Source organism: Phytophthora cinnamomi, assembly GCF_018691715.1.
Source record: "Phytophthora cinnamomi strain GKB4 chromosome Unknown Contig50, whole genome shotgun sequence".
Taxonomy (NCBI): domain Eukaryota; phylum Oomycota; class Peronosporomycetes; order Peronosporales; family Peronosporaceae; genus Phytophthora; species Phytophthora cinnamomi.
In genome coordinates this window covers 1,348,706-1,370,251 of record NW_027150983.1, presented here as the reverse complement: position 1 = coordinate 1,370,251, position 21,546 = coordinate 1,348,706, and the positions used below count along the sequence as shown (strand labels likewise).

General features: G+C 52.3%; 3 protein-coding genes across 3 annotated transcripts; 2 read left to right on the top strand and 1 right to left on the bottom strand.

Annotated features, from left to right (window-relative positions):
• Window positions 1-7,136: 7,136 nt before the first annotated feature.
• Window positions 7,137-10,882, top strand: IUM83_06715 (uncharacterized protein; the record flags this gene model as incomplete). Its single annotated transcript, XM_067930945.1, has 3 exons — window positions 7,137-7,378; window positions 7,489-7,745; window positions 10,422-10,882. The coding sequence occupies 3 exons, from the start codon at window positions 7,137-7,139 to the stop codon at window positions 10,880-10,882; spliced, it is 960 nt and encodes a 319-aa protein (XP_067789605.1).
• A 1,820-nt stretch (window positions 10,883-12,702) lies between these two features.
• On the bottom strand, window positions 12,703-13,048 carry IUM83_06714 (uncharacterized protein; the record flags this gene model as incomplete). The annotated part of the gene is made up of 2 exons (XM_067930944.1): window positions 12,703-12,731; window positions 12,811-13,048. 2 exons carry the CDS (start codon window positions 13,046-13,048, stop codon window positions 12,703-12,705), a joined length of 267 nt encoding a protein of 88 aa, XP_067789604.1.
• A 5,536-nt stretch (window positions 13,049-18,584) lies between these two features.
• Window positions 18,585-19,448, top strand: IUM83_06713 (serine protease trypsin-like protein; the record flags this gene model as incomplete). Its single annotated transcript, XM_067930943.1, has 1 exon — window positions 18,585-19,448. The coding sequence occupies one exon, from the start codon at window positions 18,585-18,587 to the stop codon at window positions 19,446-19,448; it is 864 nt and encodes a 287-aa protein (XP_067789624.1).
• Window positions 19,449-21,546: the final 2,098 nt, after the last annotated feature.

Genomic DNA, 21,546 nt, shown 5'->3' with positions numbered 1-21,546 from the left:
ACAGTCAAGCGGGGCTTGACTGAGGCGCCGATCTTGGCAGTGGCTGACCAAGATCGCCCATTCCACGTAGTGTGTGACGCATCCGATTTCGCGATCGGATGCGCGTTGATACAGCACGATCACGAGGGCCGTGATCGTGTCGTCTACCAATCGCGTCAGCTGAAGCCAGCTGAGCGCAACTATCCGGTGCATGACAAGGAACTCCTTGCCATGAAGTATGCACTCGCAAAGTTCCGAGTGTACTTGCTTGGGAGTAGACCATTTGTGGTCTACACCGACCATGCTTCACTGCGCACCGCAGTGAAGTCGCCACATTTCACAAAGAATGGCGAGATGGCTCTCATTCTTTGCGGAGTATAACTTCCGGGTCGAATACAAACCCGGAAGATTGAACGTGGTGGCCGACGCGTTATCACGTCGGCCGGACTATGCAGAAGCTGTTGACGTCAATGCCATTGACGCCATGCGATCGAGCAAACCCACATCATCTCTGTTGGATGATGTGAAGGCCGCGTACGCGCACGACGCGGACGCGAAGCTCTTGCTGGCCTATGGCACAGCGCCTTCTGACAAGTCCCGTCAGAAGCTGCCCAAGCACCTTCGAGCGCGTGCACACCGCTTTCGTGTGCACGACGGACTGCTACTCTACAACGCAGTCGACGACAACGCGGATCGCGTTGTCGTGCCAAATGACCACGACCTGCGACTCAGGATCATGTACGAGTATCATGATGCCCCGACTGCGGGACATCTCGGACGTGAGAAGACTTACGTCCTTCTCACGCGCGACTTCTACTGGCACCACCAGTATAAGTGGGTGCGCAAGTACATCCGTGCTTGCGAGGTATGCCAACGCGTGAAGCCTGCGCCATTCGCGCAGGCTCCACTGCAATCACTACCGACTCCGTCGGAGTGTTGGAAGTCCATGTCTTTGGACTTCATCTTTGGTCTTCCCCGGACAGCGGAGGGAACACCGGTGTTGTGGTCTTTGTAGACCGTTTCAGCAAGATGGTACATCTTGCTGCGGTGCCAGCAGAGGTGACCGCGAAGCAGACAGCCCGTCTGCTCGTCGACATGGTGTTCAAACACCATGGCATGCCGTCCGACATCGTGTCGGACAGAGACCCGCGCTTCACAGCGCATCTGTGGCAAGAAGTGTTTACACTTCTTGGGAGCCAGCTTTCCATGTCGACTGCGGATCATCCGCAGACGGACGGTCAAACCGAGCGCGTGAATCGCGTGCTCGTCGATATGTTGAAGAGCTACGCTCACTCGTTCCAATACTGGCGCGAGTGCCTATCGATGGCAGAGTTTGCCATCAACAACTCAGTGCATGCCTCGACCGGGCATACACCGTTCTACGTGAATGCCATACGGCATCCACGCCTACCGAGTTTACTCGGAGTGATGGCTCCCACTTTAAGTGGGGGAGGATCTACGACTGCGATACAGCAGCCGCAGAAAACCGCTGACACTTGCACAGTGTCAGCTGCAACAATGGACAAACCACATGAGTCTGCGCAGGGCGCAGACTCCCCAACAACATGGTTAACGACCACGGGTCTGCGCAGGGCGCAGACACCGCAAAGAACCACGCAGAGGCCGGGCCTCTAGCGGAGAGCGAGCTGAATGACTTCAGCTCGGATGCAATCAGTTTCATCACCAAAAGACAAGCCGTGATTCGGTTTGTCCAAGACACAATAGCAGCTTCTGTTGATCAACAGAAGCTGAACGCAGACAATGCGGGCAGAGGCAACACAAATGAATTTAAAGTTGGTTCATTAGTTTTGTTAGCTACACAAAACCTGCCTAGACATGCAGTTTCGGATTTCGGAGCAAGCAAGCTTGCTCCGCGCTTCATCGGGCCGTTCACTGTGTTGGCACGGCACGGCAACGCATACACGCTAGACATACCGTCTAGCATGCGCCTCCATCCGACCTTTACGTCGGACGGCTGAAGCCATACCGGCAGCACGAGCCATCTAGCTCGGCTGACCCGAAGCCTCGGCAGGAGCCGAGGCAGCAGCGGAGGACTTGGCCTCGGCGACGAGCAACCTCTCCTCCAGCGCGCGGACGCGCTGGAGCAACCCTTCATCTGGGTCCCCAGCTCGACCTGGATATTCGAGGCGGTCTGCGAGACCGCCGCGACTTGGGCCTTCTGGTTCGCCAGCTCCTGTTTTAGGGCGGCGAACTCAGCGCCTACAGACGCTCCACGACGGTCACCCGGTCGTGGAGAGGCGCATACTGATCAGCCCGGGGCTGATCATACCCGGGCGTGTTCCCACCCCGCCACCGCCGATCCGTGACGCCCGCGGCTCAACCCGCTGGATTGTTGAGCGGATTGTTGACCACAGTATCCCGAAAACGAACCCTCAAGGGGCTCGTTTTCGTATTCGTTGGAGAGGATTTCCTCCCCATCGAGATACATGGGAGCCGCGGAACGTCTTGCTGGAGGACGTTCCGGAAATGGTGAGGGCGTACGAAGAGCAGTACGCGCTGGCACAGCGGAAGTAGAGCGAGCGCTGCGATCATCGCCAGCGCCCGAACCCTCACGTGCTAAGAACTTAGCACGGAGCTCTTGAGACTCTCGGGCACACGGAACGACGTGTACCCGTTCAGGTCGCGGTCGCTCAAGCGGACCGCGCCTGAAAGCACTTCGTGCACTGAAAGCCCTCGGGCACAGCGCACGGCACATTTGCCTCTCAGCAGCAACATGAAGTTGCTCCAGTTTTCCACGCTTCGAGTACGTCTCGAAGCGATCACGCGCTTGCTTAATCCGATCACGGTAAGCACTCGGCCTCTTGTTGAAGTTCTCAACAAAGGCGTTCCAGCTTTGACAAAGTGCCTGCCATTCGGGCACTTTGCTGCGAGAAGAGGTCTTCTTGCTTTGAAACCATCGGAGCTCATGAAAGAGTCCGATGTAGTATCGCGCCTTTGATGCGTTTCCGCATCAAAGTGCAGCTCGGCAGCCACAGCGTCATCTTTGATGGCGCTGCATACGTACAGCGGCACCTCATTCGGAGGTACCGAGTTCCCAAACCGGTCCGCGATCTCGGACGCGGACGGCATCCATGGATCGCGCGCTGCAGGCGCAGCGCGCGGAGAGCCTTGAGCTTTAACATCACGCGCTGCAGCAGCAGCGCGCGGAGTACTGAGAGCCCCAGCTGAAGCGAGTGGGGTATCACTCTCAGTACGCGAACGCTTCGAACTCGAAGCGTCCGATTCGTCCCCCTTCACGCGGGCGAATGTTCTTGGCATGAGGGTCGAGCGATTCGCTCGACACTGATTCTTTGCGCTTAGAGGGCGAGTCCTCCTCGCCCTCCATGTCTTCATCGTCGTCGTCGAAGTCGACGACGTCACCGTACTTCGCCTTCTGGCGTTCGAGTAGTCGTCGATGGAGAGATGACTCCCCATCGACTTTGCAGACTTCTTCTGAGGCGCGCTCATCGTTGAATGAGCGCGGATTTCTTCTCCAAACGCGGAGAATTGACGAATGGTCAATTCCAAAGATTGACGTGCGGGGACCCCGCGCGTCTAACCTTATAGGGGGATGGTGTAACGGTTACACGTACAAGTGGCTGCAAGCCACTTGTGAATTTAACAGATAGGTTATCTGTTAAACGTTTTGGATACTTCCTCACATTGGTGTAAGACACACCGATGGATACATTGAAGTGGACCACCACAATGAGTGGTCCACACATACCCAAAGATCCTATTGGTAGAAAGCAGCATCTTTCTACCAATCAGAGACATGCATATTAGCGGGGCTCTGACAGCCAGCCGCTGCCAACCCTTTCATAGATGATAAACAGTTTTTAGCAGCTTTTAGAGGAAGATCAATTTACAAACAATACAGTTCTCATTTTACCTAATCTAAGTCACTTGGAATCCTTTTGTTACTTAACTTATATTTGTGTATTCAAATATAATTAACCTAAGTAATTACTAAGTACTTACGCTTCCTCATACACGTTGCGCAACGTGTAAGCTAAAGTAGTGAGTCAAGTTAGACCCACTACACAGGACGATAAAGTGTTCGACAAACACTCGTTGTTTGTACGAGAAGCGCACGTTCACGACGCGCTTCTCGGTCTTCACGATGGCACCTGTTGCCAGTCGTACCTCCAGAAGACTTCGAGGTGTATCTACCTCCTCGAAGTCAAGTCTCGGCAGGCTTCGTAGTCGAACAAAGTTGTTCGACGCGCCTGAATCTACCAAAGCTCGAAGAGAGTCACTCGCTCTCTTCGAGTAAACCTTCAAGATGACTAGGTTCGGCCTGTCATCTTGTTTCTTGCAGTGAGAGCTGGTCTCACTGGGGGCTGCAGTCCTCAGTGTCGCGTGCCCGATGTCGGCACGCGCGACTGCATTACCAGTAGGGCGCCCCGCGCCTACTGGATGTTCGCGTTTTTTGTTGGTCCGCGGCGATGCCTAGCATCGCCACGACGGCCACCTCCAGGGGCATGGGAGCTGTACACTCCCGTGCAAAGTGACCGATCCTTCCGCAGCGGAAGCATCGCACGTTACCTCCCTGCTGCTGGTAACCAGCAGTTGTTGCGCTCGAGAGGTCCATTGGCTCCGGCCCTCCCGTCCTCGCTACCGGGCGCGGTTGCGGCCTCGGTACGTTTACATGGAGTTTAGCCTGCCGCAGGCTAAACTCTTCTTGCATGGCAAGAGTGATTGCAGCTTCGAGAGTACTCGGGTACTCTCGGAAGAGATAGGTCTTCACAGGCCCATCTCTAAGCCCCTTCATGAACGTGACGACCTTGGTCGCCTCGTCAATCGGGTTAGTCACGATATTTGATACCAAATATCGTGCGCGCTGCGCGTAAGCATGGACGTCATGCTTACCCTGCTGAAGGTCGAGGAACTCCGCCCTCGACCGGAACTCGTTTTGCGGGGGCTCAAACGCTTGTTTGAGCTCCTCTTTGAACACTTCGTACGTGCTGAAGCACGTAGGATCGGAGAGTCGGCGCCCATACGCCCATACGCCCAACCCCTTGCGCGTCCGCCAAGGCAGGACATGGCGAACGCGACCTTCGACAGCGGGTCGACGATGCGTCGAGCCGCTATGGCTGCGTCGAGTTCGACAAGCCATCGGAGGAGAGGCTCGCCCTCTCTTCCCACATAATTGCTTACGCTCAACTTTAATGGTTGAGCACGCGGTGTCGTCCCTGACGACGCCGTCACTGAGGAAGCAGCATCACGCTGCTCCTTCATGATGAAGCCCAGAGCAACACCATGTTGCTCCGTCGGCGATAGCGTACGCAGCATCGTAGCTATCGCCGCTTCTCCAATGACTGTTGACAGTCGTTGGAGGGCCTCCCACTCTGGGTCAGACAGGTGGGGGTAGTCAGCGCGTGCAACATGCGTTGCAGGCGTGTTGGAGCTCTCCATGGGCACCTCCGTGCTCATGTGGTTCTCGGCTCCGCGTTCGTACGCCGCGTACGAACCTCAAGCAGTCGGTCGTTGGACGGACTACAAAGTGCTACCAGGTGTAGTGGGTCTAACTTGACTCACTACTTTAGCTTACACGTTGCGCAACGTGTATGAGGAAGCGTAAGTACTTAGTAATTACTTAGGTTAATTATATTTGAATACACAAATATAAGTTAAGTAACAAAAGGATTCCAAGTGACTTAGATTAGGTAAAATGAGAACTGTATTGTTTGTAAATTGATCTTCCTCTAAAATCTGCTAAAAACTGTTTATCATCTATGAAAGGGTTGGCAGCGGCTGGTTGTCAGAGCCCCGCTAATATGCATGTCTCTGATTGGTAGAAAGATGCTGCTTTCTACCAATAGGATCTTTTGGGTATGTGTGGACCACTCACTGTGGTGGTCCACTTCAATGTATCCATCGGTGTGTCTTACACCAATGTGAGGAAGTATCCAAAACGTTTAACAGATAACCTATCTGTTAAATTCACAAGTGGCTTGCAGCCACTTGTACGTGTAACCCCGTTACAACAACCGCCAGGCCTGAGCTCCGCATTTCTTGGGTCTATGTGTTTAATCCGTTTACGATAGCCATCAACCATGTCACCATAAGTAAAGCCTTAGCGTAATCGATGTGCTAAGCATTCTTGATCTGCTCGGTGTGGTCAACGTGCGAACCTTCTTCGTAATCATCCACAAGTTCCAGAAGGAATAACATGAGGGCATCCACCACCTCGGTTCGAGTGCTAGATGAAGATGGACCGCGTCTGCAAACTAGAGGGAACTATTGGATGTTCGCTATTTCATCGTACACAATGTTGCCAGGTTCCCCACCAGGTATCCCATGTAGCTGTGCATATGAACATTGCGTTAGACTTCTTATCAATAAAAAGAGCACAGGGATAACGAATATTACCTGAACAAGTTTTATCGAAACCAGATACATCAACGCCGCGTCCTTCACTTTTTGAACATCGCTGTCTATGCAAAAGCCGAATCGAGTTTTCAAGTACGCAAACATGTCGCTGTACAGTCCTCTGTGCTCAATCATCACTGCTCTAGTCAGCCGCGACAGCGCACCGACGGCGGCATCTCGACCCGTTGCGGCAGTAAATTCAAACGACAAGTGCCCTAACCGAGCGCGAGCAGCGTATAAGGACTGCCCACTTATTCGTAACTCTCGCTGAATCTGAGCAAAACATCACAGTCGTTGATGCTTAGAACTTCGAAGTACGATCAAAACTCCTCGACCGACAACAAACCCATGGGTGACGCGGACAATGAAAATCAAGGTTCCTCCGGCAGCCAGGATTCCCTGGAAGAGCGCAGCAAGCGCTAGGAGGCTTCGTTGATCGAGATAGCAGCGGAAAAGGAGACACAGAACGTCGAGAAACGCCAGATAATCCGCGACGCGGCGTTGGAGAAACGCTCGGACGACGGCAGCGAGGTCAAGCAATCCAGCAAGGACCAAGGACCATCGGTAACAGAGACGGCGGCGCAGTGGCTGGCGGCCAAGCAGCGCAGCATCTCGGGACGCATCACGTCTGCAACTGAAGCGCTCGACATGCCGGCGGGAAACGGGCTGCCTCTGGAGCGCAGCTTCTCATCACCTCCTGGTCTCGCTCCACCTGCGCGCTGGCAAGCCCTTCCAGATCACACCCCGGGTGGGGCGTTCTGTTTCGTCGGGTTCCGGTCAGGATGGAGCACATCAATCACAGTCGCTACGTCCGTGAGGGCTACGCCGACATCGAAGTGCTGGCGGCCGTGGAAGGACTCTCAGCGACAGACTTGGTGGACCTGAGTAACTTGGTGGGCGAGGTCGAGGACGTGAATGAATATTTCCGGCGGTCCCGCACTGGATCGTCACCTAGTGACACAGAGCTAGAGACCATCCCCGATTCAGTCCAGACTCGACGGGAGTTGGCTTCGCTCTTCATGGTGTACGCGCGCAGCGCACATTCAGTATACCACGGTCATTCGTCGTCTGCTGATCAAGTAACGCCTCGTGCACGACGAGGTCTAGATGATCGGTTCGTCCACGGTGGAGCAGTTGCTCAAAGTTCAAGAAGGAGAACGCGCAGCTCAAGACTCACTTTGCGCAGCTGAGTGGACAGTGGGAGGCGATCTGCAAGGAACGGCAGGACGCGCCTGACGCGACGGCGGAGATCGACCGGGGCGACTTCAATCGACTCATGGCGGAGCACGCGTCCGAGAAGCGGGCACTTCGGGACCAAGTCACGAAAATGGAGCGTCAACTGAGGACTGCAGGTCTGATGGCTGACTCGCTGGAGGCTAGCTTCCTGAATTGTCATCAGACTCAAGTGATTGGCAATTGGCATCGACTACTCAACACCACAAACCGGGTCCGCTACCTCCTTCTGAATAGAAGACTCTCATCAATGTCACTTCGACCGACGACCTTATCGCTAATCCAGGGCCGCACGTCTCCAGTAGTGGTGGTGACACCGACACAGAAGAAAAAGGTGACGGCGGTCCTGAATCAGGTGATGACGATCCTGGATCTCACGGCAGGCACACTGCGTTCCTGGATTTCACTGGTGATCCTTCATCCGGTGACTCTTCGCACGAGGTGCCACGACCCAAAAAGACACGCCGGACTTGCAAGGCTCCAGCCTACACCCAGTCTCGTCCAAATCAGTGGGATTCCTCGCAGCAGCGTGCGCGTCCCGCGGACCAAGTGTATCTCACCGACGAGAAGGCTGCATGCGCGTCGCTCGCAGGTCTCACGCCCAATCGGTCATGCGCTCTGGGTTGACATATCGTGCGAGCAAAACGTTTCTGGGAAGCGGGAACTCAGCTCATGTTCTTGTGACGAGGCTCGCTCAGATCTTTCCGACGAACCCGTCAATAGCCTGCAGCCAACGCACTCTATGTCCCACGCACGACCCTTAGTGGATGGTAGAGGGCAGCTGGCTTCAAGGAACCGCAGCTTCAACAAGAACTGGCTCGGAGACCATGGACACACTCTCGGCCGAAGCCCCAGGTCTCAGCTGGGAGGCTCGGCTATTTCGCTGAGACTATTGCGACTCTGAAGCCCCGATGACTGAAGTTGACTATGGATTGGCGTGACTCCTGTGAAGTTTGGATTGCGGTCACCCCGCTGAGCTACGCTGAGCTCAGACGTTCCGGATAGACACCCGTTGATGGCTGGATGCGTGGCAAACCGAGCCGACCTGGTCTCAGCTGAACTCGGTGCGGCTCGGCTGAGAGTCGGCCAGCTTTGGTGGTGAAGGCGCTGAAGTCTCCAAGTCTCAGCTGGAAGAACCGAAGTCCCCGGGTCTCAGCTTGGACCACTGAGACTAGCTGGTCTCAGCTGAAGCCAGTTGGTTTCAGATCTCACTACTCTGAGCTTGGGTGGTCTCAGCCGGAACAGCTGGAATCTGTATGTCTCGGCTCAGATGTTTCAGCGGGATGTGCTTGTTCTCAGCGGACGCTCCGGAGTCTCAGTTTGGCGACCCAGGTCTCAGATGATGCGGACACTGGTGGACATTTATGCCGGGGGTCTCAGTTGGAATCTCGCCTGAGACTATGGGGGCTCAGAGTGGCCGATGGGTACACGGTGAATGCGCGCTGCTGGAGGGTCGCGTCACCAAATGATGACGGACTCATATATCAGCCGGGATGGGACCAGCTGTACCCGGGTACGACACACTTTCGACCAATGAGTCACCGGGGATCAGCTACTCATCGCTGAAGCTTCGTTGAAGATCTGCCGAACCCATGCCTGACCACGCTGGATTTTGCTGAGCTCGGTCCATTATTGGCTAAAACTCAGGTTGAAGCGCCGAATGCCTTAGGCACACTGGCAGCTCTCAGGATGGTCTTAGCACCCTTTGTGGGTGCTCTCCGAACGGCGCTGTGCGCCCCCACTTGATAGGTCTTTGTTTGCATGTGTAATAATTGAATCAGAATCGAATTATCCCCGAAGGACGCAAGTGGGAGTGTTTCCTTGTGTAAAATGGTGCCGAAGACCGGTTCCATCTAAACTCAACCACATAGAGTCTTTTTGGGTGTGCCTCGGTGTGAGGAGGAGCTTAATTAGCTATTTTATATTATTACGTGATCTGGACGACATTACCGACACGTATTTCGTATTTTCGGGGAGTAAGTGACTCTCCTGAGGTTTCGGCGGAGCGACAACGCGGGGGCTGAGATAGGCTCAAGTCTTCAGTGCGGATGCTGAATTTCGCTCATTTTGGAGCGTGGTGCGCGGGCGTCCCTGGGTGCAGAGCGAGAACCCAGACTACGGACAGGCTCAAACCGAGCCAATTTTCTCGGGGACACTCTAGGTCTGAGGGGCGAGTGATGACCTGTGGAAGCGGCTCTCAGCTGGAGCCGCCAGAGGAAGTGAAGAAGCTACGGAGACCAGGTCCAAGGTCTCGGAAGAGGTGGACAAGTTACGTTTGGAGAGTCGTGCTTGAATTGAAGTAAACCCGGGGCACACTGGGTTAGACACGTGTAAGCTGAGACCTGTTGAGTGGGGAGCAGGTTTCGTTTGGAGAGCGCTGGAGACATCTGAAGTGGGAACAAGGTTGCTGTGGCTGGCTGACGTCTGGGCCCAAAGCGTATCCCTTGGAAGAACCGTCAAGGGGATCGCAAGGGAGGTGCACACGCCGCGCCTGACCAAGGACCGGAGCTGGGAAGTTTCATCCGAGCCGTTGTTGGGCTCAGCTGAGGTATTTCAGCTGAGACCCCAAGACTCTGAGCCTTCTGAGCTCTAGTCCGACGTTCGGCGGTCTACGATTATTCAAGGTTCGATCTGGAAAGCCGGGAATTTGCCCGCACCTCACCACATTCTCTTCATGGCTCACAATCTGGCTGGCATGCTGGTTTGCATGACGTTTTCGAACAGACTGGATGAGACGGAGTGAACACGCTTCTTGCCCGAGCTCTACTATCGTCGTGCAGAGAACGTACTGAATCAGTATAAGAGAGAGCTGCGGCATCCTGAATTCTGGTCAGACTTGGTGGATCCGACTCGGGGCGACTGCGACACCCTTCTCATCGGATCAGACGACGACGAAGAGATGAACACCGAGAAACGAGACGCTACGTGGACTCCGAGCACGAAAGCGCAGGTCAAGATGGCTCAGATGAAACGTCGCGAGGCTGATGTGCAAGAACAGGAGCAAGATGAGGACATTCAGGGTGACGACGACGAAGAGGTACCGTCTACTCCAACTCGGCGGTCCAAGCGTAAGCTCGATTCAGCGTCGTCTCAGTCGGACTCCGCACCCAGTACACCAAGATCCAAGAAAAAGAAGAAAGATCGTCCTGGAGAGACTCGGCGGCAGTCGTCCCTCGCTCGCAAGACCATGTCCGAACTGACTCCGGAGGAGGTGGGTTCCGGGTCTCGGCATCAACGCTTGGTGACACAAGGGCATCCTGATCACCTTCGCACCCAGTACAGAACACGCAATTGACCAGTCTCCATACTTCCCAGACTACGCGCCCAACAAGAACGGCCCCCGGATGACCACCCTGGATGGAATCAAATGAAGACCCATCCGGTTCAAGCTATCCGTGATTACATTGTCAAGCTTGTCCCCAGTCAGAAAGAGACCAAAGCACACCCGTCAACACTGTATTAGTCGCACGTCGGATGCAAAAGGCCAGTTCGACCGCGAAGAGTCGACGTACCAAACGTAAAACAAAACAAGAAATCAATTTGCTGAAAACAAGACCCCCCCTCCTGCCCCGCCGAGAGCAGCTCACCAGACCCGGAGACGACATCTAGCGCCGCGTGATGACAAACTGCCCGGAACTTTTCCCTGGGAGCGACGGCGACGGTCGTTTGAGGCCTCCCCGACGTTGCGAGCGCTGGGTGATTGTTTCAAGCTGAAGCGGACAAGGACTGGGGTATCGCACGCTGGGGTGATCTGCTCTAGCTGCATAACCAAATTTCCACGTCCGTTTCAGACGTCCATTTCTTATTTCCCTACTTGTTTCAGGTGGTTATTAGCGGTTACCCTGCTACCGACCACCTGAAACAGGGACTGAATTGATTTAGTGCTGTGTGGTTGGACTGTATTTTGTATTGTCTTATATTCCCTTACTTAGTGAGGGTGGTGCGCGAACGCAGAGTGCGCATCCAGTACTGACCGGTGTGCTGGGTGAAGAGTCGATTGTTGCCCGGTGTATAGACCCACCACCCAAGGGTCTCAAAGAATAAGTGGTGGCTGTATATTTAGTGACGTTTAGCTCGGCATTGTATTTCTGTGTGGTTGGCTATTGTGAATCACGGGAGCGCACATAAAAAAACGATTTTTAGTTTTACTCACGACTGGTGGAGAAGCTCTAAAGTCTGCATTCATACCCAATCAACTTCCAAGATACAAAAATCATCGAACTGCTAATCAAGCGGGCCCGAAAGCTCGCGAATCAAAGCACCATGCATGCTATTTGCGATTTGGCATGTTCTGTGTGTCGAACCATAATTTGTGTGTTTTGCACGTTCAGTCGAAGGAGGGCGGAGAGACCGCAGTTGAACAAGAGCCGATCAACGAAGACGAAAGTGAGGCTAGATGCCGCAGAGAGCGAGCGGAACCCACATACTCAACGAAGCCATCGTTTGATGTTTACCTAGAACACTGAAAGCGACAGTCTTAACTACATAATACACGTTCTCCTTACCACCAGCAGACTATTTAGGTATTCAAAATTAGTATGTCTTGAAGACAGACTAATTGTTGTGACTGAAAAAAAATGATGTTCAATCTTAGTCTGGGCCAGACTAATTACTGTAAGTACTCTACCGGGTATCCCGGTGGGTTTATACTCGGACCGATTAACTCGGTTCCAGTATTGTGCGTTCTACTCCAAATTGGATTGGGCGATTCGTTAATCACTCCGGGCAAATCGCGCGGATAATCGATCATCCCTACCATTCAACATAGAGAGCATTACGCAAGAGAAGTTGTCAGTGTCGCATTTCGCACGTGGCACCATGGTTGCGGCAACACGAGCTTGAGCGTCACCTCGGACGACAGCGAGATCACGCGAGGGCAGAACAATTTCACATAGCGATGGTCGGACGCGACTCTCGCCGCGTGTGGCGCCTTATCCTGCGCGTATTCGTACGCCAACGCGACGTACATTGCCGGCATCAGCAGATTCATTCCCACCTCGACCTACCCCAGCCAGGTCCACGCCTCAACGGAGCACATCTTCAGGCCCAACACGACGCACACCAACTCGAACACCTTCGTCCACTCGGTCGTCCCCAGCTTTGTTTCGTCACGGTCTACTCGAGAGAGGACTCCGGTCCGACAGCTGCAACGCCCAGTACAGCACAAGCACCGAATCCAGTCAAGAAATTCCTGCTTCTGCCTTTGGACCAGCGCACTCTCACCCACAACCATCTCCAACTGCTGGTACAGCGCGTTTTTCTCGAGCGCAAGGTTCACTCCAAGCATCAGCTGCTCTTGACCCAATACCCTCTCTTCAAGTACCACCTCGAAGCCGGACAGCTCCAGCTCCTGGTCCACCACGAACTTCTCATGCGCCGGCTTTAGTGCACCCAGGTCCAGCTGCAAGTACAGCACAAACCTCACAAGCTTCTCTCCCCAGGTCGTCCCCACGAGCTGCATCACCGGTTGAGCAACCCGAGCATCACCAGGCGTTGCTTGCACCAACGGCACCGCACATCGGATCGCATCAATTCCAGTTAGTGGTTCAACCTATCATTAAATCTACGGTTAGCCAGCGGGATTCATCAGGTGATATTCTCGAGGATTTTGCAATGACTGGACATACTTTCAAGGAAATTGTGCACAAGATGTGGGAGAAGTTTGGTCATCGCATTAAAGGACAAGCCGTGAAAATCGATGGTAATTGGTCAGTCGAAGTACCTACAGAGGCGCATTGGATCAAGGTGATGCAGCTCAAGTTAGATAACCACCTTGTCGACAGCACCAAGACTGATATGGCTTGGAACCAGAGGCTTGTTTCATCGCGTGGCAAAACAGTCAAGCTTTTGGTTTTTGATTATGGTTTGGCGATTACGAAAGGGAAGGCTCTGGACACATTTTTGACAGCGTGTATTCGACCCCAAGAAACAGATCGTGCTGGCGCTACAGCTGAATGTTCTCGTCGTGAAGTTGCAGCAGAACTATAAGCACACTGGGGTCCAGCTTCCAAGCTACGGCGGTGACGTGGACGCAGTGGGCAAATCACATAACTCGGAATCTCAATCGTTCTACATAGAGGGAGGAGATTTCACAGCCCCCGCCGGTCCACATCGTTCAGCTATTGCGTGCTTCAGCTTCACCAATTGAGCAGAGGTTATCGACGCTTGCTCGGTCAGCCCACATGGCTCTCGATTGTGTCAATGGGGCCCTTGTTGACCACGGCGAGCTGCACGAATACTGGACTGCGTTTGGCCAACGCATGGAAGCCCACAAAAAGAATTTGCTATCGAAAAAACGATTTATTCAAGTGACTTCCAACTAGTTCCTATGACCGATGTGATTGATCCATTGAGAACTTCGAAAACTTCGATGATGCAGATAGCTAGTCGTAGTTGATGCATTCCACTCTCACTCTAAAGCCTAATTCATCTTCTCCGTTGTCTGGACGACACCCACCGGTCCAAGTATTTGGTATTTGTCGATTTTCCACAGACATGGGACCGTTAGGGTCGAAATATCCCTGGACCTTCCAGCCTCAATGTTCAAATACCCTCGTCATGTTGAATTCCTCAAAACGACGAAATGTCTGGACTGCAAACGACGGAAGGTCTTGTCCACTCTACTCGTTGTAATGACGCTGGAACGACTTCTTCACGTACCCGAACATATACTCAATCGGGTTGAAGAACGAACAATAGGCTGGTAGAAATATAGGAGCGATGCCGATACTTCTTAAAAAATGGACAATTTCAGGGTGTCTGTGTATCGAAGCACCGTCCAGGATCCACACAGAATGTGTACCAGGATATCGACGAACTTCTCCACGCTTTGAGTATGCAAATCTTGACAGCACTTTACAAACTCAACGCAGTCGAATGTTCCCTCAGTGTCAAAATAATCAATCAGACCACGCGCACCGATGAAGGCCAACATCGACACCCTGGGTTTGCGTTGAAAGTCTCCCCTAATTGCAAGCTTCTGCCCTTTGAGTGAGTACCCGTGCTTCTTGATCATGCCTCGATTGTCGAATGAAACTTCATCTAGGAACACCAAATTGTGATGGTTCCAGTCGATGTGAGCTAACTCATCTACAAAGCGGAAAATATCTCGCTCTTTGATGTACATCGCACGTCTCTCTAGCACCTTCCACGTCGTTCCGTACTTGTGAATGATGCGCCAAACGGATGACTTGGAGATCGCTAGCTGATGGGCTTGCATGAAGGCATCTTGAGTTTCGTCTATGTAGGCGAGTGGATTTTGTAAATAGAAACCGCACAGCCATTCTCTGTGAGCTACTGTGAACTTCTTATTGATGGACTTTGTCGCTCGTTCAAAGGTCCCAGTAGCATCGTAAACGCGAATCCAGTTGCCAATCGGGTGACGGCGTCTTGCATGCTTCGTGGCGGTAGGCAACGCCAATACACTACATCAATAGAACACGAAGGTTTGCAGACAGTGATGGATTAACCAGTCACGACACGGGAGCTAGTCTAGAAGGATGCTCTTACGCTTCTTGACGAAGCGAGGGGCGCGCGTTTTGCGCAAAAGTGTACGGAAGCAGACTGCGGGCTGGGGGGGGGGGGTGCTGTGCTGCAGTGATCTTTGCTTGGCGCGATTCCGCAGTGCGGAATCCGCACTCTTCAGCTGCAACTTCTTCTAGCCAATCACATCGCGTCGTTGATTTGGGGGCGATTTGACCAATCGGGCAGGACAGACAAATTTGGCCGGAATTGACAATAAAAGATCCAGTTTTTGACCAGAAAATGCCGAACATGGAAAGTAATCATGGAATCTTCCCATCTACCATTCCGTGTGTACGGTACCAACAGGCTCTGAAGTCGATCAATTCGTTTTATCGTAACGTGTGCGACACTGCTAATATAATAATACTAACGGGAACTAGGTCGTCTGCGACTTGGCTGGGAACACCAGTGCGGTAAAGGGTTGCTACTGGCACTGGTACTGTTTTTCTTCTTTGTTGTTATTGCTGTGACAACAGTTATCTATCGAAGTTGCTGGGTCGACATCATTCAGGCTGATGTGGCGCGAAGGTTGCGCCAAGGCGAGTTACGCGCACGCAATTAATCCGTTGGGACTAGCCCCCCCATTCTTCGGGTGTTCCCAGTATAATTCGAAGACATAAAAATGCGAGATGGGAGTAAATCGACCTCCCACAAAAACCAGGTGTGGGTAAATCGCACCGCCTCTTCCTACTTCGCGAAGCGAGCTCATCGTTGGTTCTCAGGACACCAAGGTAACGTCGCCGGCCACTGCTACTCCGGTACGGCTCTGTTGGACGTGTTTGACGGCTCGTTAGGTTCGCCTGTGAGTGAACTAGCGGCTCCTGCATCACTGGGCTTTCCGCTTCTCTGTGGCTAAGACCATATGTTGATACTACGCTACCATTTTACTTCAGGAAAAATGTTTCGTATGAACTGCTGCAGCACCTCTAAATAAAATGTAGGGTGAGCTTTCACGTACTTTCGAACACGGGTTACCACGGCACTCGGCCAACGCGCGCTGCCGATCTGTCGAATCACCGCAGTTTCCGAAAACCTTCAGCGTGCACAAGTGCAGCATGTACTCTCGCGACTACCGTTGGCGAGCCGTTTTACTTATGCATATGTGTGGTATCTGTATGCAGAATGTCAGCGATATATTTGGGCCTAACGTACGAACACTGCAACGTTGGTGCAAGTTGTTTTTGAACGATGGTGTGGTTGATGAAGGAGATCGAACTAACCGCTCGTCGATCTGGTCAAGTGTCCAGATGTAAGTGTCCTATTGCATATTATATATATAAAGCGCGGCATTATAATTCGTACACAGCCATCACGATTTAAAATAAATCGACCCGAATTGCGTTGTTGGATTGACCACAGATAGCGTAAATCGATATCGATATCAAGGCTGGTGAAAATAACTTGGTCGAGTTAGTGGTCTCTGTTTTTATACCGAGCGCCAGATATTATAACTCGAGCAAATCACCAGGTGAAAACGACAAACGCAATGCACAGCATAATACCTGTACCGGTATCTTCGCAGGAAAAGATTGCGGTTCGCAATTGACGAGCTGGAGATTTCGGTTCGAATCCTGCAACAAACAGGAAGTCCTACAGGTGTCCCCGCCTAATTTGGACCTGTGTCACGCGATATACCTCGCTGAGAACGAGCTAATCCAAATGGGATGTGCTTATGCCTGATCGTGATACGTACTGAGTTAAAGGAAAAGACAAGGGAAAGTGTCGGGAAGCACCTTGCATGTGCAAGTAAGTTGCTATTTGCAGACCAAATGAAAGGCTCAGGCAACGTTGCTTCGCCGGGGTCCCGTCGCGGTCATTCATCAAAAACCTACATGTCGGTGCCAACGAAGTCAAGCAACAAGTCCAAGAAGTGCTACATTCGCCTCACGTTTGACCAGAAGGTCATGGTATACAGTATGGCTCGAGAGCACTCTCCGCGTTGATGCGCCGCATTCTTACCTAACTAGCTTCAGTGTAATTCAGTACATTTGCATCTATACGAAACCTGCCCAAGTCCTGCATCCTTGCTGATTTTTTTGAACCCATCTTTCCAAATTAGACGGGGACACCAACGGATTACGGGCCCGACACTACTAGCGTCATCACCAGATGGAGATACTACTGTAAAACCCGTAATTATGTCTCATGGGGCACTCCGTAAGTACCCCTCTGCTAGGGTGGGGTACTATTAAAGGCATGGGGCACTATAGTAGTCAAGTGAGAGTCCTAAAAGCCGCATGTGTTTGCTTAGAGATCAGCCTCTGCGATGATGTCGATGAACGCGTCGCCATCTTCAGACTCGCTGCTGTTTTTCACTACATCGTCGTTGGTAGATGCAGTCGCGCGATGTAGAGCTAGCAAAGCCACAAAAGCCTCTCCATAGATGGAGTGCGTGGTCAGAGAGAGTTGATCATCTGCTCCGAGAAAACAACGACAGAAACCTGTGATGATGGTCTCGCTGGGCACAGTGTTCCAAACACGGGTCAGTTAGCTTCGAACCACATCGTTTCCCGGTACTTTTACGCTCATTTTCCACTCGTCAATGCTTGTCATAATGTTTTCCTAGAGAGGCTTGACCCACGCGCAGTCTGCAACTTTTCTTCAAAGGTGAACTTGCGCTTCATTGCCACTACTCAAATTTGGCAATGAGAGAGATCGAACCAAACCGGCGAGAACTTGTTTTAAGCGCCAAAGTTGAATCTTGCTTCTGATCTCTACGCTCATCTGATAATTCTAATAATTTGAATCAGAGATGGGGTACTAAAACAGGGAGTGGGCACTATCGCAAGTCCCCACCCAGTTGCTCAAAAATTCTGGGGTGGGGTACTATTAAAGGGAGGGGCACAATTGTAGGTTTTACAGTATTTCCATCTGGTGGAGATACTACATGTATCTCCATATGGTATGGTGATGACGCGACCAGGGTGTATGGTATCAGGACGTAATCACTGTATATTATACAGTACCAAAGCGAAAACTCAATACGTGATTGGCTAGCTACTGGACATGACAACCTGGTGACCTTCTCTATTAATAGCTATGGTACATGGAGACGACCTGGAGATGATCTCCACGTATTAATGCATGTAGTATCCTGGTAACTTCCAATTGGAAACGACGCGATCAGCCCCTCAGGTACCTTGTTCGAGCCAGAGCCCGATCTTAAATCGATCTTGTCGCGTTGCGCAGCCACATATGGATTATCCGAACCACAATGTTGGTGCCAAACGCCCCCTCGCTTTTGATCAAGCCCCACACGATTTCAATTCTACCAATCTTCTCACCAGCACTTGCAAACCGTATTGTTTCGCTTCTGTATTCCTAGCTTTTGTGGTACATGTACACTGTACTGTACTCACTCGAGGCTGCACTGTAGTGATCAACCTCGCAGGTACTGTGTATCCGATTGAACACTGTGGTCACGACACTTCGGATTTTACCGCCCACTGCACACCGCATTCCAAGCCAACGACATGAAGGTTATCGCTACCGTCGCCGCTACCTTGGTGGTCGTCACTGCCGACGCCGACGCTACACACCGCCAGCTTATCCTGGGCGGAGGCGTGATCCCGAGCGGCCAGAAGACCTACTCGGTCGGCATCCGTTCCACCGCCGGCGGTGACACCTACTGCGGCGGCGCCCTGATCTCACCCACTCACGTGCTCACCACGACGATGTGCACTAAGCACGCGAAGCCCGACTTCGTCGCGGTCGGCACGCACTACGTCAACGGCACGAAGGACGGCGAGCAGCTCAAGGTCATCTCGGCCCAGAACCACACCGACTTCAACGGAACCAACCTAGAATACGACTTTGCTCTTCTGACACTGGAGAAGCCCAGCAAGTTCGCCCCCATTAAGCTGCCGAAGGCCGACGACTCGGACATCAAGCCGGGTATGTGGTCCAAGGCCATGGGCTGGGGGTGGACCAGCTTCCCCAACGGCAGCGTCTCTAACGAGATGCTGGGTGTCGATCTCCAGGTCTGGAGCAACGAAGACTGCGCGCAGGTGTACGTTATCAACCCCACGAATGTGTGCGCTGGTGGTGTCGCTGGCAAGGACACCTGCGTGGCCGACTCGGGTGACCCGCTCATCAAGGAGAACGGTAAGGGAGACAAGGATGACGTGCTGATCGGCTTGGTGAGCTGGGGCTGGGGCTGCGGTGACGAGGGAGCTCCTTCCGTCTACTCGCGTGTGTCATCTGCGCTGAAGTGGATTAACCCCATTATCTCGGCTAAGCAGGTCGTCAAGTCGAGCAACCCGGGCAAGCAGGGTGTGCCGGCTAAACAGGGACTTCCGGGCAAGCAGGGCGTGCCATACAAGCCATATTCCATGTGAGTGTGACTGGGAAAAAGTGAAGGCTAATACTACTAGTAGTACTACGTAGTAGGAGGTGTCAGAATTGCAAAAATCAGCCCTCAAATTTTGAGAGCTGATTTTAACGCGAAATAGCACTGCTATCCGATATTCGTGCAAATCTTGCGTCTTGTATGGATTTCTTCGTGCAGAATGCACGACGTTTTCCCCGCGGCACGCATGCAAAACCCAAGTCAAATGCCCAAAATGCGCTTACAGAGAACACCTGGGGGAAATTCGACTATTAGAGCACTTCCGTGAGATCCCAAATCGTGACTATAGTAAAATCAAGTCAACTCGGCTATTAGGTTGTAAGAGCTCCCCCGCCAAACCAAAATCACACATTGTAAGAGGAGTGAGGGCACGTGGCTCACTTTTAAACACAATCAGGAGTACAACAATGGTTTCGTCGCGCCAGCACCTCACTATCTACGAAAAGAACAAACTCCGTCACGTGGAACGCTGTTTCAGAGGCGACAATTCGACACTGCTTCATACTAGGATTGGATATCTAGGTTATATTTATTGGCTCCGTTGAGCGCGCCGAGCTACGTCGTTGTTGAAGATGCTGTTGAGGACAACAGAGAGAGAGAGAGAACACAAGCGAACAGCCTTTAAAAGTGACAGTGAGAGTGACGGTGTTGGCGAGGAGAAACAACCGTTCTCGCACGACGAGGCACTAGAAGCGGTGCAAAAGCTCCAGATCTACATGTTTGCCCACGGATTGCGGGACACCAGCGTACAGAACGTTGTCAACGCCACCAGGAATATGGCAGTCACCACTAAGTGCCAGACCTCGATCACCTCGTAATTCCATGCGGAATAGTAGTTTGTATGTTAAATGATAGGCTGTTTCCATGCGGAATAGTAGTATATTATTGTGCCTTTCACCTCTTTTGGCAAATAGGGTGCCCCCCAACAGTCTTTTACGTCTGTTTTGACACCACGAATTACCCCGCACTTAGAGCGACATCAGATTTTATCCTATCACAGAAGCGGAAATCTCAATTTTCCTCCAATTATATAGCATCCGGTTGCACTCTTTCAAAGGGCTTAAGGAACTAGTCTCGGATAGGGGGAAGGCCTGAATGGGCGACACTTGTCCAGCCATTCAAGCTTTTCGCCACTACAGAAGCGTTAGAGATGACCTACTCAATTGAGATGCGTCGGAGAGGCATCGTGCTCATGTACGTATATTCCATAGACATAGCGACAGTAGCTAGCGTTTTAGGACTATCGGTGCGTAGTTTAGGCAGCTGGTACATGCGATTTCACACGACAGGAAACGTACTGAAGAACGAGTCAAGAACCAAGACGTCGTGATGGCCAAGTGAAGTGTGCGCATTTGTACGGCAGCATGTGAGAAATCACGCTTGCTTCTACTTCGGGGAACTACGACTCGAGCTTCGCGCTAACTTTCGCGATAATATCAACTTGTCGGTCTCAACTATCTGCCGGGCACTTCGCTTCGACCTCAATCTGAGAAGAAAGGTGCTCACCAAGCGGGCGCGAGAATGTGTGCCTAGCGAGCGCCGCGGGTGCCGCCCGGGCTCTGCCCTTCTATAGCGACCCCGACCAACTCGTCTTCATCGACGAAACGTCCAAGTATGGAGGGTATATTTCATGATTAAAGTTGTTATTTTTCTGTTAATTACTGTTCTGACTAATTCTTATGGCTCTTAATTTTGATTAGATCTCTACTTCGTCGCTATGGTTGGTCGGCGAGGAATACCCCTGCCCAAGTGACCCTTCTGTTTAGTCGGGGAAAGCAATTGTCCATTTTGGCTGCAATGGACGTGCGCGGCTTCTTTGGGTGGGGTAATGTGGAGGAGACATTTACGCGTGTTGACTTCCATAACGTGTTCAAGAAAAAAAATCCTTCCATTCATCAACCCATGGTCTTTGCCGCGGTCTATTGTGGTCATGGACAATGCCAAGACCCAAGGAACTACAAGACCTTATCCACGCAACGGGGGCTCTATTATTCTTTTTGCCTCCGTACTCACCGGATCTGAACCCAATTGAAGTGGGGTTTCGCTCCTAAAACGCTGGATACAACGGTACGCCAACATGGTCTTTC